Source organism: Muntiacus reevesi, chromosome 7 (assembly GCF_963930625.1).
Source record: "Muntiacus reevesi chromosome 7, mMunRee1.1, whole genome shotgun sequence".
Lineage (NCBI taxonomy): Eukaryota > Metazoa > Chordata > Mammalia > Artiodactyla > Cervidae > Muntiacus > Muntiacus reevesi.
In genome coordinates, this window is record NC_089255.1 from 14802138 (window position 1) to 14819116 (window position 16979).

Below are 16979 nucleotides of genomic sequence, written 5' to 3' on the forward strand. Positions count from 1 at the left end.
TGCGTTTTTTCCATCACTGTTTGTTTTGTTAATATTTTAAAAATTAATTTAGTTTTTAAAATTTCTGGCTGCACTGTGCAGCATGTGGGATCATAGTTCCCTGACCAGGGATCAAACCTGTGCCCCTTACAATTGGAAGCTTGGATTTTAACCACTGGACTGCCAGGGAAGTCCTGTTTTGTTAACATTTATCTCTTCCTCCTTTTCCACTTAACTTTCAGATAGAGTGCAATGGAATTCTCTAGGCCGGAATACTGGAGGGTAGCCTTTTTCTTCTCCAGGGGATCTTCCCAACCCAGGGATTGAACCCAGGTCTCCCGCATTGCAGGAGGATTCTTTACCAGCTGAGCCACAAGGGAAGCCCAAGAACACTGGAGTGGGTAGCCTGTCCCTTCTCCCGCGGGTCTTCCTGACCCAGGAATTGAACTTGGGTCTCCTGTATTGCAGGCAGATTCTTTACCAACTGAGTTATGAGGAAGCCTTAATAGAGTTATAGTATTACAGAATTTTGAGGATTTGAGGAACCTTTGAGAAGCTCTAGTCAATCTCACATTTTTTAAATGAGAATATAGACCCTGGAAAATTGTGATTCAGTAAATTAGTGGCCAAGTCAGTCCTAGAATCCAAATTCTACATATACTAGTACCATATTATGTTGTATTTGTACCTAGCACATAGTCAGTGTTGTTACTTTTGATAATTGAATTAATATGATTTATGCCCCTGTCTCTGAAGAATAGCTTATCTCTTTGTGTTCATTCTTTGTTCCAGTATTCCCTCTTTCTACAACTCATTTAGGGCTCATTCATAAATCCAGAAACTGTTTGTTATACACCTATGTATAGAGCAACTTTTTGTATAAAGTCTTGTTTTTCCTACCTGTGCATAAGAAGTTTAGCAATGTGTTAGAATTTTAAATTCTTGATTTTTAAATTAAACTAAACTTTTTAATTTTAAAAATAATATTTTATCCAAATTTTAAACTGTTTTGTTTTGAGTTTGTTATTTTTAGTATTCAAGTTATCATCTAGAAGGGGCTTTTAAAGGACATATCTATCGGTTTCATGAAATGTGGTAGTACAGAAACGGGAATGATGTTTAAATTATCAAAAATCAAAGCCATGGTATGCTATTTCAACAGAATGTTAGGTTCGTACTTCGCTTAAAGGAGAATGGAATCTTCATGTTTTGTCATTATATCGGAGCTAAATGCAACCCATGTGATGGAAGATACGAAAAGAGGAAAGGTAGTCAGCTAGAGGAGTAGGCACTGCAGGTCATTTTTCGGTCATCTTATATTGAGAAATCAGTACAAGATGAGAAATTGGGTGGAACAAGATTATGGAGAAGTATGTAACCAACCTAACTTGCTCCTTTAGTAGAAACTGTCTAACTAGGTTTTCTGGTTGAACTGGACATTGCTGACAATTGCTAATCTAACAATTGTTTAACTATTTCAAATGAAAAGGATTAGAAATGATCCCAAGGTCAGTTCCACTGAAAGAATTCAACTTTGAAAATATTGAATAAAATATTTTGGTGTACTGTACCATCTTTAATGTATGTACAGTATTTTCGATAATTGGGTTTTTATGTGGATAGAAAGCAAAAGTAGAAATGAAATACTTTGTTAATGGACATTGTTAAATGCTTCTTTTGTCTACCTTTAGAATTCATTTTGCTTTATAATTGGTTGCAAATTGATACCAGATAAAGATTCGTAATATAGGGTCTGCTTCATGACTAATCCTTTAAAATACTGCAGTGTGAATGTGTGAACAAGGGTAATTAGGTGGTTCAAAAGGAAGTACCTAATTCTTATTCAGAATTTAGTTATGACCTTTAATAACATAAGGTCATAGCTAATGAGAAAGTAACACTGGCACTTTTTATTTATCTCAGCACTCAGTCTACAGTTCTCATCACTATTGCTTGATTATTTATCTTCCTCAGTGTATGGTCCCTTCCTCTGTGGTCAAAGTCATGTTCTTATACAGGCACATACAGTCTGTGTATATGTGTGTTGTGTGTATATCTGTGTGTGTAAAATCTTAAATATCTGAGAAGAGATGAAGTTGAAATGTATTCTTATTGGATGGTAAGGACCTCTTCTTCCTCCCTCCCCGTTCCCCTACTGTGTTCTGAGAACACTGGAAGCCAGCCTTATACTGCCAAACCAGGAAGTTGAAGGATTCCTTTCTGCCAAAATTGATCAGATAAAAGGAAAAAAAGGAATCCTCATGATAGCCAAGTTTCCTGCCTGATCATCCTGGAGTGAAGTACCCTGGTCTGGTCACTGACACAGTTCATCTGATCATCTTTGTCGTCTTACTATTAGATACAGGGCTTCCTGTGTGGCTCAGAGGTAGAGAATCCGCCTGCGATGCAGAAGTTGCAGGAGACGCCACAAGTTTGATCCCTGGGTTGGGAAGATCCACTGGAGGAGGGTGTGACAGCTCACTCCAGTATTCCTTGCTTGGAGAATCCCATTTACAGAGGAGCCTGGTGGGCTACAGTCCATAGGGTCGCACAGAGTCGGACATGACTGAAGTGACTGAGCACACACTTACTGTTAGATACAAATGTACAAAGATTTCCTCTTGCTCAAGGAGGACATCAAGCCTGAGAGGCAGGGACCAGAGAAAATGTAAGAAAGTAAGAAAGACCTTGGATTATAGAGACAGTGCAGGCAGCTGAAGAAAACTACAATGTCAAGCACCCAATTTATTTATATCCTCAAGAGTAAAGAAGATACTAAATTCGTGTAAAATAAGAACAAGATGCAGAAGGAAAAGAAAAGAAGTGTGCAGCAAACAGAAAAGAACTCATAGAAATTAAAATTTTAAAAGAAGAGTTAGAAGCTATAGTTCAGGAAATCTCCCAGAAAGTAGAGCTAAAGACAAGAGATGTAAATGCAAGAGGAAAAAGAAAATAGAGCAAAAGAGACAGTTTAGGAAGGCCATAATCTAGATAATAGACATAAAAGAAAGAGAACGAAGTCAAAGAAAGATTACTGTAAGCAGTCGTCCCAGGACTGAAGGACATACATTACTACATGTAGAAACTTAGCCACGGTCAGTTCATACAGTTACAAACAAAACCATGGGAAGCTTCTGTAAGGGACACATAGGTGACTGAAAGACTGCCATCAGAAAGACGCCAGGCTGCTTAGCAGAGATGAGGAGGAGAGCCTTACAGAATTCGGACGGAACATACTTTCTTGTCTGGAATTCTGTACTGAGCCAAACTCACTTATTAAGTATGAATAAATGAAGATATTTTTAGACAATACAAGGAATTTTTAAAAAGTGTATTTCCCATGCCCTCTTCTCAGGAAGCTACTGGAGGAAATACCCCACTAAAAAGAGAAAATCCAGAAAGGAAGAAGTGAGATCAAGGAAACGAGGTCCAACATGACGAGTGACAAGGGAATTCCCAGGATAAGTTAGAGGGAATTCCATCACCACAGTTTTGTTGCCAGGCCAAGAGAGCAAGCAGTTCAAATTGGAACCTAATGGAGGGTTTTAAGAAGTATATTTTGAAGAAGGAAGTTAAAACAGAGGTTTACCTGATATAGTTGAATATGTTGGGAAGAAAGTTGCACTTTAGCAGTTTGCAGATGAATTAGCTATTACTTCATAGAAAACTAAGCAAATACACAAATGGTACAGTTATTAACTAAGGTCTTATAAAAAATAAACAGTAATCATGATGTACTTTTGGCTCATCTTTGAATATTATTTACAGCCATAGTAATAATGTAAACACCAACAATTGAGTCAACCAAAAATGATGATGGAAAGGTGGAGGTAGGGACTTCCCTGGTGGTCCAGAGGTTAAGACTCTGTGCTCCCAGTGCAGGGGGCCCGAATTCCATCCCTGGTCGGGGAGCTAGATCCCACACGCCACAACTAAGAGTTAGTATTCTGCAATTAAAGATCTTGCATGCTGCAAGTTAAAAAAAGCAAAAAAGATCTTGCATGCCACAACCCAGAAGAGCCAAATAAATGAATAAATATTTTAAAAAAGAAAGATGGAGGTAGAGGAGATGTAACAAATCTAAATCGTTATCTTTTAATAGGAATCAATTTTTAAATTTAAAACATTAGTTATTTTAAATAACTCTAAAAGACCTACTATATAGAAGAAATAGAGGGGGAAATGCCAGAAGACACACAGCTAAAAAGACTTAATTGAAAATGGTTGCCTTAAGGATGTGAAAAATGGGGGCAGGGCAAGGGACATGTTTTTCTTCTAAAATTTTGACTTTTAGAACTGTGCATTTTTATCTGATTAAAAATATTCATTTTAGAAAGATGTCTCTCACAGAATGCTTTCTATACAGAATATATTCATTTCTCAGACATTCTAAATTCCTTAGGATTCTGAAAACTATCATTTGGGCATGTAGAGTCAGCTCAGTGCTATCCAAGAAGGCAGTGATTTCTAGTAGTAGCAGTGGTTGATGTTATCCTTAGATATAAATATTCATTTTGTTGTAGTGCTAACAAATGGAGATTTTAAACACATGAAAGATTAAAATACATTGCATTTCAACATTTCAGATGTGTTTAATTTTTCTCTGTTGTCAACACTTTACACTGTGAATTGACTGCTCCATGCTTCTCTGAAGTTTTTGGTTTGAGTAATAGATAAGTTCAGATATTTGTGTTTCCCACCCTCTTTTACTTGTTTTTTTAAATACTGCATGCTTATTACTGTCCTTAAGATTGTGCAGAAGCTGCTCCAGTAATAGCAATAGATAGACCCTCATCTTTCACTATATCTGATTATAAGGTGAAGTGGTTAATTTGAATCCAGATTTTTTTTTTATCTTAACCACCAGTTTTTTAAGGCTAAAATGTTGAAACTTGAAGTTGAGATTGAGTATTAAATAAATTGATATTTTAAAAAATTTTCCTAACTAAAAGGCATGTGGTTGGTTTTCTCTAAAAGACAGTAACATAGTATAAAAGTGCGTTTGGAGTAGAAGTAGTTGTGTAATACTCACCAAATTTCTTAACCTTCCTAGGGCTCAGTTTTTCCATGTGTAAAATGAGGACAGTAATTATGATTAATTATGCATCCTGTGATAACAAAACCAAAAATTATACCTATGTCATTAACTTTTTTCTTTTGATGATCAATCAAGATTTAATTTTATGTGAGTTGTCAATGTACTCTTCCATAGAAATAGAGCAATAATCCATCTGTGCTGCATTTAAATCCTTACATCCATAGAGTTAGGACAAAAGTTGTGAGAAGTTTATAGTAACCCCTGAATGTTGATTTTTGTTTGTGTTTGACTTAGAATGGAATTGAATTGAAATAGAAAGACATTCTGTTTTGAAAACTTTATTGTGTTTTCTCTGTAAAATGAAATATATTTGACCAATGTCAACTTAAATTTATTTTTAACCTATAATCTTTGAAGCATAATTCATGTTATTCTCTAAGAGCAACTTACTTACTAATACAGTGCTTTTCTGTTGAAATCTCTGTTCCTTTTAAAATAAGTAGTAAAAAAATCTTTAAAACTATTCTGTACTCTTAGGACAGGTAGAATAGTAGAGAAAAATTGACATAGTAATTATTTAACCTCTGATAGCAATCTAAAGAAAGATATATTTATGTCTAATTAAAGAAAGAAAGGATTTGGGGTAAAATTTGTTTTTAAGGTCTGTGTTATACCTTTGAATGAACCTAAGAGCTTGGAAGTTCATTTGGAGTTATATTTTAGTTGTATATATAACTTATCCTTGTAGAATCCATCCCCACCCTTTCTTCTGGTATGACTTTCTAATTTTGTTCATCATGCATTGTCAAGGCATTATTGTTGGGCCGTAGTGTTAGAAGCTGAAGGTAACATGACCTTGTACCAAAGAGGTCCTCAGTCTGATCATGGAATTGTTTGTATAAAAATAAAATTGTAGTACAGCAAAATAAGTGCCAAAATAAAGATATGAAAAATGACCGGTGAGAGTAGTGAAAAGAGAATCATTTAGTTCTGCCAGGCTGAAAGGGCACGGATGACAAAGTGAGCTTTGAGGAAACCAGGCCAGAGAAGGTAGGGGAAGGGCTGATAGTTTTTTGATTAACCACCTGTGTTGCGTATAAAGCTCTTTATACACTTGTTTTTCTTAATTGTTTTGTAATATGTAGGTAACTTCTAGATGATTGGCTTGAAATGGATGTCATTTCAGGAGTGGCCATAAATTAGGGAAGCCAGGTGAGCTTTTGTGTTACTGGTATTTGGGATGAGGCCTCCCTGATGGCTCAGTGGTAAGGAATCCGCCTGAGAATGCAGGAGACAGACACGGGTTCGATCCCTGGGTTGGAAAGATCTCCTCGAGGAGGAAATGGCAAACCACTCCCGTATTCTTACCTGGATAATCCCATGGACAGAGGAGCCTGGTGGGCTACAGCCCGTGGAGTTGCAGTCAGATGCAACCGAGCACACATGCACGAGTATATAAAACAGTTGGGAAAATAGAGAGCAAATGGTAGGATTACATGTGTCTTTCATCCTGACACCTTCTACCAGTGGTGGTAAAGTCAGGATTCTGCTGTTAATAGCTCTTACGATCTTGGGTCATATTTCCCTTTGGGTTTCATTTTTCTCAACTTTAAAATGAGGGAATTGGTATACATTGATATTTCCTGTTGGTGGTCTCTTAGTATTAAAAGTTGGGGGAAAAGGAGAAAGAAATTTGGGAACAGAGAGTTAAACAAAGTTAGATTTCTTTACTACAGGCTTATGCATTTCGACATGAGGATTGAATTCCTGGACTTTTTTGCTGCACTTGTGGGATCTTAGTTTCCACATGAGGGATTGAACCCAGGCCCTCAGCAGTGAAAGCACAGAGCCCTAATCCCCTTGACAGTGAATTCCCAATTTCTTAGCCTAGCTTTGCCAATAGAGTCAATAGTATGTTTCCAGTTTCATCCTTTTCCTAATGGTTTAATGAAAGATCATGGGATTTAAAATTACACATATCTGGGTTTGAATCCTGGTTGATATTTATTATAGTAGCTAAGTGGTCTTAGGTAAGTTATTTAACCTTTCTTAACTAGTTTCTTCACATGTAAAGCAGGAAGGGTAACACCTTGTGGTGGTGTAAAGATTTAATGACAACCCATATGAAAATATCATATGTATATGGTATATAATGGGTCAAAAAAGGTATAGTTTAAGCCCTGTAAATCCCAAAATTAGTATAGAATACAATATTGTCTATAATGTTACAGTATTTGTATCATGCCTGCATCTGGTGCTTGAGGTGGACTGTTGGTGTGTTTCACATGTGTGTGTAATCTTTCCCCAAGAACACGCGTTCTCTGTAGGGCTCATTATCCTTGGCCGTCCGCAAAGCACGCAGTGCTCTCTTGGAGGCTTAGTGGGTGCTGGGTAAAGACCTGCTGTTTTCATTGTGACAGTGAAATGGGGTGCGATGTGGTTCTACCTCATATCTGCTTTATTTTACAGCTTTCATAACCCTGCGTAGAAGCTAGTGAATTTATGAACATTAATTTTAAATTTCTTTGGTTACTTATTTTAAATGGTTAGATTTTAAGTCTGAAATAACTAGAATTGACTATAATGGAACTGGCCTTTGTAAACGAAACATAAGGATAAAATGTTATAATAAAGTATTATTTAATATTGTAAATTATGTTATTGGAATACTAATATTTCACATTTTGTTTTGTCTCTAAGCAAATGGTTATGAGCCTTAGAGTTTCTGAACTCCAAGTACTGTTGGGCTACGCTGGGAGAAACAAGCACGGACGCAAACACGAACTTCTCACAAAAGCCCTGCATTTGCTAAAGGCTGGCTGCAGTCCTGCTGTACAAATGAAAATTAAAGAACTCTACAGGCGGAGGTTCCCCCAGAAAATCATGACGCCTGCGGACTTGTCCATCCCCAACGTGCATTCAAGTCCTATGCCAGCAGCTTTGTCTCCATCTGCCATTCCACAGCTCGCTTACGATGGCCACCCTGCCTCTTCCCCCTTACTCCCCGTTTCTCTCCTGGGACCTAAACATGAACTGGAACTCCCTCATCTTACACCAGCTCTTCACCCAGTCCATCCGGATATAAAACTTCAGAAATTACCATTTTATGATTTACTGGATGAACTGATAAAACCCACAAGTCTAGGTAAGATTGTTCTATAATGGTTATTTGGTTACTATTGGAGGATACGTTTTCACTTTTGAGTTTGAATGTGACCCAGATTATTATTCATAATGAATTTTATATTTGGTAGTAGCATCCAGATGGTAATAAGGATCTTTCAGTTTTAGACAAAATCAAATATATATAAGCTGTCTTTTAGACAGGAAAAAAGTATATTCAAGTCTTCAGTGTTGGTTGCTGACACAGTGAATGTTAATAACTTTTCAAAAATATAAATGTTTTAAAAAGTATAATATTTTGGATTGTTGATTAATATTTTATAGTAACCTTTACAAAATCAAAACCCAGTAATTACTGTCAGTCTCTGAATTGTATTTAATTTTTAAGGGTTGATGACATCTAAAATGACTATTGATATTTTTGATTATTTAAATGAGTAAATGGTTTAAATTGTTATAAAAGGAGATGTGAGCTTTGATGTGTAGTATTTCAATTTCAGTTGACTTTTTCAAGTGAATATGTGTGTCTTGCAGGTACCCACATGATCATGGTTATATAATACTAATAAACACTTGAAATTTCATGTACTATGTTTTCCCATTGTTTGATCAGTGTGTAATATATTAATAGAATTCAATGTATTAAACAACTAGAAGTTTTAATTGCTGTATGCTCCCTTACTTTATTTAAGATAGAAGAAAACTGACCCTGTTGGGATCTCTGATTCTTTCAGTGTAATGCATTTAAAATATCAGACTTTCAGATGCTGGTTTGTTGTTAAAAATCAGTGATTGGCAAACTGTGGCAGGAAAGGCAGATCCTGTCTGCAGCCTGTTTTGGTGGATCTGAGCTAAGAACTTTTTTTATTTTGATATTCCTAAAGGATTGTAAAGTAAAAACAAAGACGAAGAAGAATATGCACCAGAGACCATGTATGTCTGCAAAACCTTAAAATATTTACTGTATGGCTTTTACAGAAAAAATTTGTCAATCCCTGTTACAAATCAGTAAACATTTCAGTTTGGGGGATTGGTGAGTGTTGAATTTTGAGAACATTTACAGAAATTCTTGAACTAGGAAATGTTTGTTTTAAATTATATTTAGCAGAATACATGAATAAATTAAGATTATAGGAGTCATTTTCAAACAACATGAATTTTATCACATTTGTAAAATAGCCATTAATAAGGAAACACTTGTTGAGAACCTGCTGTAAACTTCTAAAACTTATACATGCTCATTATAAAAAGTAAAAGTGCCAAATTCCCTTCCTCATTAGCAGCTTAGTGTGTATGGGTATATAAGCACGTTATGTTTCTCGTTTTTAAGAAGGAATCATATTGTACATAGTATTCTGTGACTTGCTTCTCCCTCCCTTTGTCTTACTGATATATTATAGACTTTTCCTTGTTCGTCTCCCCGTTTTTGTTGGAGGCCATATATATATACACACACACACACATATATATATATATACGGCCTTCCCTTGTGGTTCAGCTGGTAAAGAATCCGCCTGCAATGTTGGAGACCTCGGTTCGATCCCTGCCTTGGGAAGATCCCCTGGAGAAGGGAAAGGCTACCTGCTACAGTATTCTGGCCTGGAGAAGTCCATGGACTGTGTAGTCCATGGGATCACAGAGAGTTAGACACAACTGAGCAACTTTCACATCACACATATATACATACACATGTGTATATAATGTGTATGTGTACATACACATGTGTATATAATGTATTTGTGTACATGTGTGAGCATATGTATATAAAGTAGCTCTTTTCTCTTTAACGACTGTTAATTCTGTGTTCTAAATAAATCTTCTATTCTAGTTTTTCGCTGCCAAAAACATGCTTAATAATTAGCATATCTTGTTGTTTTCAGTTTTACTAATATGAATTTCAGGTACCAGAGTGAATAGATGATGTTTACATACATGTCTATTAAATTTTGTTATGAAAAGTAGAAATGCAAACTGGATATACATTATGATTATATTGAATAATATTTTAAATAAATAAAATTGAGCATTTAAATGATTGATACTTAACTGAGGTACTTTGCTTAAGTGTGTATGTTATATGCTCACTTCTGATTGTCTACACTAATTTTTTATGCCTTTGTAGCTTAATATCTTATTACTTCAGGATACTTTATCCTTATGAACTTTTTAGTGTGTAAAAATAACAGGTAAATATCTGGTTTTCCCCTAAAAAGATATTAGAAGGAGATAGTTCATAAGAAATTACATTAAAGTTACAGATAGCTTTTGCTATCTTTCTATATAGTATTTTCTTCTTAATGACTTTTTAAAGAGTAGTCAGTGAGTTTTAAATAATATTTCTCTCTTTACTCTTCATCTGAAAAGTTATAGAATGCTTTAATGGAGTGTTTTCATGTAACAGTTTAAGAACAGTGTCATAAAGTTTTATCCATTCTTGAAATCCAATAAGTAAACCCTTGCATTTACAAAATTGACTGAAGTGCTAAAATATTTCCCATAAGGTTTATTTAGTTGAACTTTATTTGTGTTGTTGAGCCTCATTGTTTGCACATTCTGGTGAGTGAATGTGTGCTATCTCAAATTTACTTGTAAATTCAAAATCACTTCTCACAACAGTTACATAGCCGTTTGGAGACATGCACAGAGCTGCAAAAATCTTGAGTTGGCTGATGCACACATTCAACCTGTGGTTGACTAGGTGGTTCTTGCCTTCTTGTTTTCTGTTCTCATAAACAAATATCTTCTTTGCACTCTACTTACTGCCACATTTTTTGCATTTCGGTGCTTTTTGTTGATGATCACATTATTTAAAATGGCCCCTAAACATAGTGTTGAAGTTTTGTCTATAATGTTCTGAAATGCAAAAAGGCTGTGATGTGCATTGTGGAGAAAACATACGTATTAGATCAGTTTTGCTCAGGCATGAATTACAGTGCTGTTGGCGGTGAACTTAGTGTTAATGAATTATCAATATATATCAAATAATGTGTCTTTAAATAGAAACACACAGAAAGCAAGGTTAGATATTGATCAGTTGTTGAAAAAATGTTGTGATCAGAGGCTTATAGGAACTTAACCCTGTGTTTCTCCTAGGAGCAATGGTTCAATATTCACTAACTCATTGTTTCTGGTGACTTCGTATTAATAGAACACCAGACTTCATGAATGTGTGTGTTAGTTGCTCAGTCGTGTCTGACTCCTTGCAACCCCATGGACTGTAGCCTGCCAGGATCCTCTGTCCATGGGATTCTCCAGGCAAGAATACTGAAATGGGTTGCCATTCCCTTCTCCCAGGGGATCTTCCTGACCCAGGGATTGAACCCAGCTCTCCTGCTTTGCAGGCAGATTCTTTACCATCTGAGCCACCAGGGAAGCCTGTCTTCATGAATAAATCCATTATTTTTGATATACACACAAAATGATAGGTGCTATAGAATTGCTTAGTGGGATGTAAATAGATTTCTAGTTTCTCACTCTTATCATAGAAATAAAATAAAACAATTTGGTTATACATAGAAAGCTCACCAGAAAGTGATTTGTGGGAGTTTATTGATCCAGTAAGTATTTGTGGGATGGAAATACTCAGAGACTCTGAAAAGATTGAAAAAAGATTCTGAGTAATCTGCAGGAATTTAGAATGAACGTATTTTAAAGCCCTGCTAAGTAACAGAAACGATTGAAAAAAAGAATCTGTAAGATTTTTAACATTGTTAAAAGACTTTCTCTGTACCTCATTAATTGAAGTGACTACCTCATCGTAGGATTCAGTTTTCTAAAGGATGATTTTTGCTAGTAGGTCGTTTGTTTTGAATCTAGAAAACTATTTTCTGAAAAATTAAATGCCTTGCAGCATTCTCTTTTCTTTCTCAGCATACATACATTTAAAATCGTTACAGACTCTTTAAGAATTTAGTTTTGACCTGTACTTAGCTAATTCATCACAATCATTTGAGTTCAGAATGTGATGGATAAATTTAATTTTTCATTTTTCTCCCCTTCAATTTTAACTGTAAGCACTAAATTTAAACAGAGTTTAAGAGGTTCCAGTGTAAGCTGAATGTTTGTATTGTATGCACGGTTCATGTTTCTAACTAAAAACAATAGTTTTGGCATTCCTTTACTTTATTAGATAATTTTTATCCATTTTTATAATTTATTTCTTTAACAGTAAGTAATTTTAAGGTCTTTCTTCATTTTGGGACACATATTAAAGAGAACTCTTTTCATTGTCCATAGTAACTGGAAGAATTGGGAGATGAGGTAAAGATGTTTATAAAGTAAAATGCTTAATTTACTGTGTATTTTTGTCTGTCAGTATTAAAATCCTATTTGTTCTATGAGGCCTATTTCAGATGCTTTGAAAAGCCTTTTCCATTAAACTTTCCATGATGCCCCCCTTATATATCTGTGTTCTTTCCCGTCCAAATCAATTTCACTTTCTTGCATGCTCTTGATAAAATTTTGTGATTTATTCCTCAAAATCAACTCTGATGTATTCATCTGTATACTCTCAAAAGAACCTCTTATGTGGTAACCACAGTAAACACTTGTTAGCTCTCCACTTTATTTAAATACAATAAATAAAGTATTTTCTAATGTTTTCTGCAAATAATCTGAAACTGAGACACATTTTAATTGATCATATGGCTGTCATTCTTCAGTTTGTCATGAAGCAAGTCACTTTTTTCTTTTTAAGTCTTTTTTAAAATTAATTTTTATTGAAGTATAGTTGATTTACAATGCTGTTAGTTTCTGCTATACAACAAAGTGAATCAGTTATACATACATCCACTCTGTTTTTAGATTCCTTTTTCATATAGGTCATTACAGAAAATTGAGTAGAGTTCCCTGTGCTATACAGTAGGTTGTTATTATCTGTTTTATATATACTGTGTATAGGTCAATCCCAGTCTCCCAATTTATCTCTCCCTCACTCTTTTTGTAAGTCTTGGGAGGTGACTTCTATATAGGTTTTAATGTTTGTCAAATAGTCTTTTTCATTAAACACCACAGGTCTAAAACACCACATCTCTTTTCAATGTATATTTGATTTTCCTGAGTTCTATTACGAGTAGTTCTACTTTGATGTGGAACAGTGTATTGATACTCCTAGGAAAGTTCAACAGCCTAAGTGTATAGGGTTTATAGTCTCAGTATTTTAGAAAGCTCGGTCAATCTGTTTTCTTTTTAAAGTAGGACATTTGCATAAAGAAAATTACAGTTATTTTAGACTTGGGAAGAAGTGTGAATAATTTATAGAAAATATTTGAATTAATATATATTTATTCATCCAATTATACACACACATACACACACACACACTTGATTTTTTGCCTTAGGAAACAAGACAGCAGATGGTGTCAGCACTCCTAAATAGTTAAAATGATCCATCTTGTTTTGTGCAGTGCGGGTAGGGTTTCTGCTACATCTTAATAACATTGGTTACCAGTGTTTTCTGCCAAGGGCTCCTCTGGCATTGGATTAGATTTCACAGTTTCCTTCTCCTCTCATTTTTTATAATTCAATTTGCCTTCCTTGACATGCCTAATAGCTAGTGCCTGAAGATCAGGTGATGCAAATTCAAGGACGCAGGCTCTGATAAGTATTGAAAAGGGCATTCAAAGGTTTATGATTTACTCTGCTTTTAGAAAATCTGCCTTCTAACAATTCAACACAGGCTGTGCTCTTCTGTACTTGAAATTTAGGAAATCAAAAGCACTAATTTTTTCTGTAGGCGGGTTTCTTCCCTAGAAACTTGTCTTCCTAATTTGGCAGCACTGGTTTCTTTTCTTTTCTAAAAGATGTAGAGAATATTTATTTATTTTAAACTTTGGCAAATTTGACTAATTTATTTCTTATGCATTTTAGTTACATTTGTTGCTGTATACAGTAGTATCACCATACACTAGTGTCCATTAAGTAATATAAATTACAATTTTATTTTTAAAATTTTTAATTAAAATATTTATAATAGTTTCAAGTATATAGTAAAATGATTCAGCTTTATATATAAATATATATATTCTTTTTAATTGTAGTTTATTACAAAATATTGAGTATAGTTCCCTATGCTATACAGTGGGTCCTTGTTGGTTATATATTTTATGCATAGAAGTGTGTATATTTTATTCCCAAACTCCTAATTTAAACCCCCTCCTCCCACCCTGGCAACCATAAGTTCATTTTCTGTGTCTGTGAGTCTATTTCTGTTTTGTCAAAATGAAACTGTTAGTCGCTCAGTCTATTTATTATGTTTAATTTTTTCTCAAAATACATTTTAATGCATTTTTACTTCATATAAAAGTCAAAAGAGTTTATAGTGAAAAGGAAGTCTCTCTCCTAATTTTATTTCAACCACAGGTGTTGCTTTCAGTTCCTTTTATGTCTTTCCAGAAAGTTTTTGTCCTCATATTTGCCTCATTCTTTTTTTAGCATCTGCTTAGTATGCAGTTGATTGGACTGTGTTTTATTAAATATTCTTCTGTTGATTGACATTTACTTTCCTGCTATTAAAAACTGTATTACACAAAAAAGCTGTATTACACAGATTGTTCTGGGATCTATATCCCTATGCACATGTCCAAATATATCCAATATTTTTATAAGATAAGTTCCTAGAAGTAGAATGTATGTTTAAAATTTTGATAGATGTTGCCAAATTTCCCTCCAGAAAAGGTTTTTGCCAATTTATAATGTTAGTGGCTATGTAGAGAATATTTTTTTCCCCTATGCCTCAGGAATACTCTGTTACTAAACTTTTTGAACATTTCAGATTAGGTATCTGTAATACATTGAAGTTTTTACTTGCATCTCTTAGGAGAGACAGTTTGTTTGAGATGGTTATATTTCTTTCTCTTTGAACTGTTCTGTGAACTTTGCTCATTTAAAATTGATTTATGGGACTTCCGTGGCGGTTATGGAACTTCCCTGGTGGTCTAGTGTTTAAGTCTTCGCCTTTCAATGCAGGGGGTGCAGGTTCGATCCCTTGTCGGGGAGCTCAGATCCCAAATGCCTTGCAGCCAAACAACCAAAACATCAGACAGAGGCAATATTGTAACAAATTCAATAAAGACCTTAAAAAATGGTCCATTAAAAAAAAAATCTTAAAGAAAGTAACATTTTATTTCAAAGAATAAGCTTAATCTGAGAAATGAGAAAATACAGAACCAAAGAAAAATTGTCAAGCAGTCAACATATTAAAAGTTTAGTCATTAAATTCAAGGACTTCCTTATCCATCTGTCTGCTGATGGGCATCTCGGTTGCTTCCATGTCCTGGCTATTATAAACAGTGCTGCGATGAACATTGGGGTGCACGTGTCTCTTTCAGATCTGGTTTCCTCGGTGTGTATGCCCAGGAGTGGGATTGCTGGGTCACATGGCAGTTCTATTTCCAGTTTTTTAAGGAATTCTCACACTGTTCTCCATAGTGGCTGCATTCCCACCAACAGTGTAAGAGGGTTCCCTTTTCTCCACACCCTCTCCAGCATTTACTGCTTGTAGACTTTTGGATAGCAGCCATCCTGACTGGCGTGTAATGGTACCTCATTGTGGTTTTGATTTGCATTTCTCTGATAATGAGTGATGTTGAGCATCTTTTCATGTGTTTGTTAGCCATCTGTATGTCGTCTTTGGAGAAATGCCTGTTCAGTTCTTTGGCCCATTTTCTGATTGGGTCATTTATTTTTCTGGAATTGAGCTGGAGGAGTTGCTTGTATATTTTTGAGATTAATCCTTTGTCTGTTGCTTCGTTTGCTGTTCTTTTCTCCCGTTCTGAAGGCTGTCTTTTCACCTTGCTTATAGTTTCCTTTGTTGTGTCGAAGCTTTTAAGTTTCATTAGGTCCCATTTGTTTATTTTTGCTTTTATTTCCAATATTCTGGGAGGTGGGTCATAGAGGATCCTGCTGTGGTTTATGTCGGAGAGTGTTTTGCCTATGTTCTCCTCTAGGAGTTTTATAGTTTCTGGTCTTACATTTAGATCTTTAATCCATTTTGAGTTTATTTTTGTGTATGGTGTTAGAAAGTGTTCTAGTTCATTCTTTTGCAAGTGGTTGACCAATTTTCCCAGCACCACTTGCTAAAGAGGTTGTCTTTTTTCCATTGTATATCCTTGCCTCCTTTGTCAAAGATAAGGTGTCCATAGGTTCGTGGATTTATCTCTGGGCTTTCTATTTTGTTCCATTGATCTATATTTCTGTCTGTATACATAATGGAATCTTACTCAGCCATTAAAAAGAATTCATTTGAATCAGTTCTAATGTGATGGATGAAACTGGAGCCCGTTATACAGAGTGAAGTAAGCCAGAAAAATAAACACGAATACAGTATACTAACACATATATATGGAATTTAAAAAGATGGTAACGATAACCCTATATGCAAAACAGAAAAAGAGACACAGATGTACAGAACAGACTTTTGAACTCTGTGGGAGAAGGCAAGGGTGGGATGTTCTGAGAGAATAGCATTGAAACAAGTATACTATCAAGGGTGAAACAGATCACCAGCCCAGGTTGGATACATGAGACAAGTGCTCAGGGCTGGTGCACTGGGAAGACCCAGAGGGATGGGATGGGGAGGGAGGAGGGAGGGGGGATCGGGATGGGGAACACATGTCAATCCCTGGCTGATTCATGTCAATGTATGGCAAAAACCACTACAATATTGTAAAGTAATTAGCCTCCAACTAATAAAAATAAATGAAAAAAAAAATCAAGGACTTAAAAAAAATTGGTTTTCTCTGATCTGTAAAATTAAGGAATTTAGCACTTTGTGATATAATTCACAACTGTTTTTTCTGTTGTGATATCTTTTGACTTTATTTATGATTTGTGTTGGAAA

General features: G+C 35.2%; 1 protein-coding gene across 1 annotated transcript in view; it reads left to right on the top strand.

Annotated features, from left to right (window-relative positions):
• The window catches only part of PIAS1 (protein inhibitor of activated STAT 1), a 125678-nt gene that overhangs the window by 27207 nt on the left and 81492 nt on the right, over positions 1–16979 (top strand). Inside the window, exon 2 of the mRNA XM_065940831.1 lies at positions 7718–8162. Coding sequence (XP_065796903.1) covers positions 7718–8162 — 445 coding nt within the window. The remainder of the gene's footprint in view (positions 1–7717; positions 8163–16979) is intronic.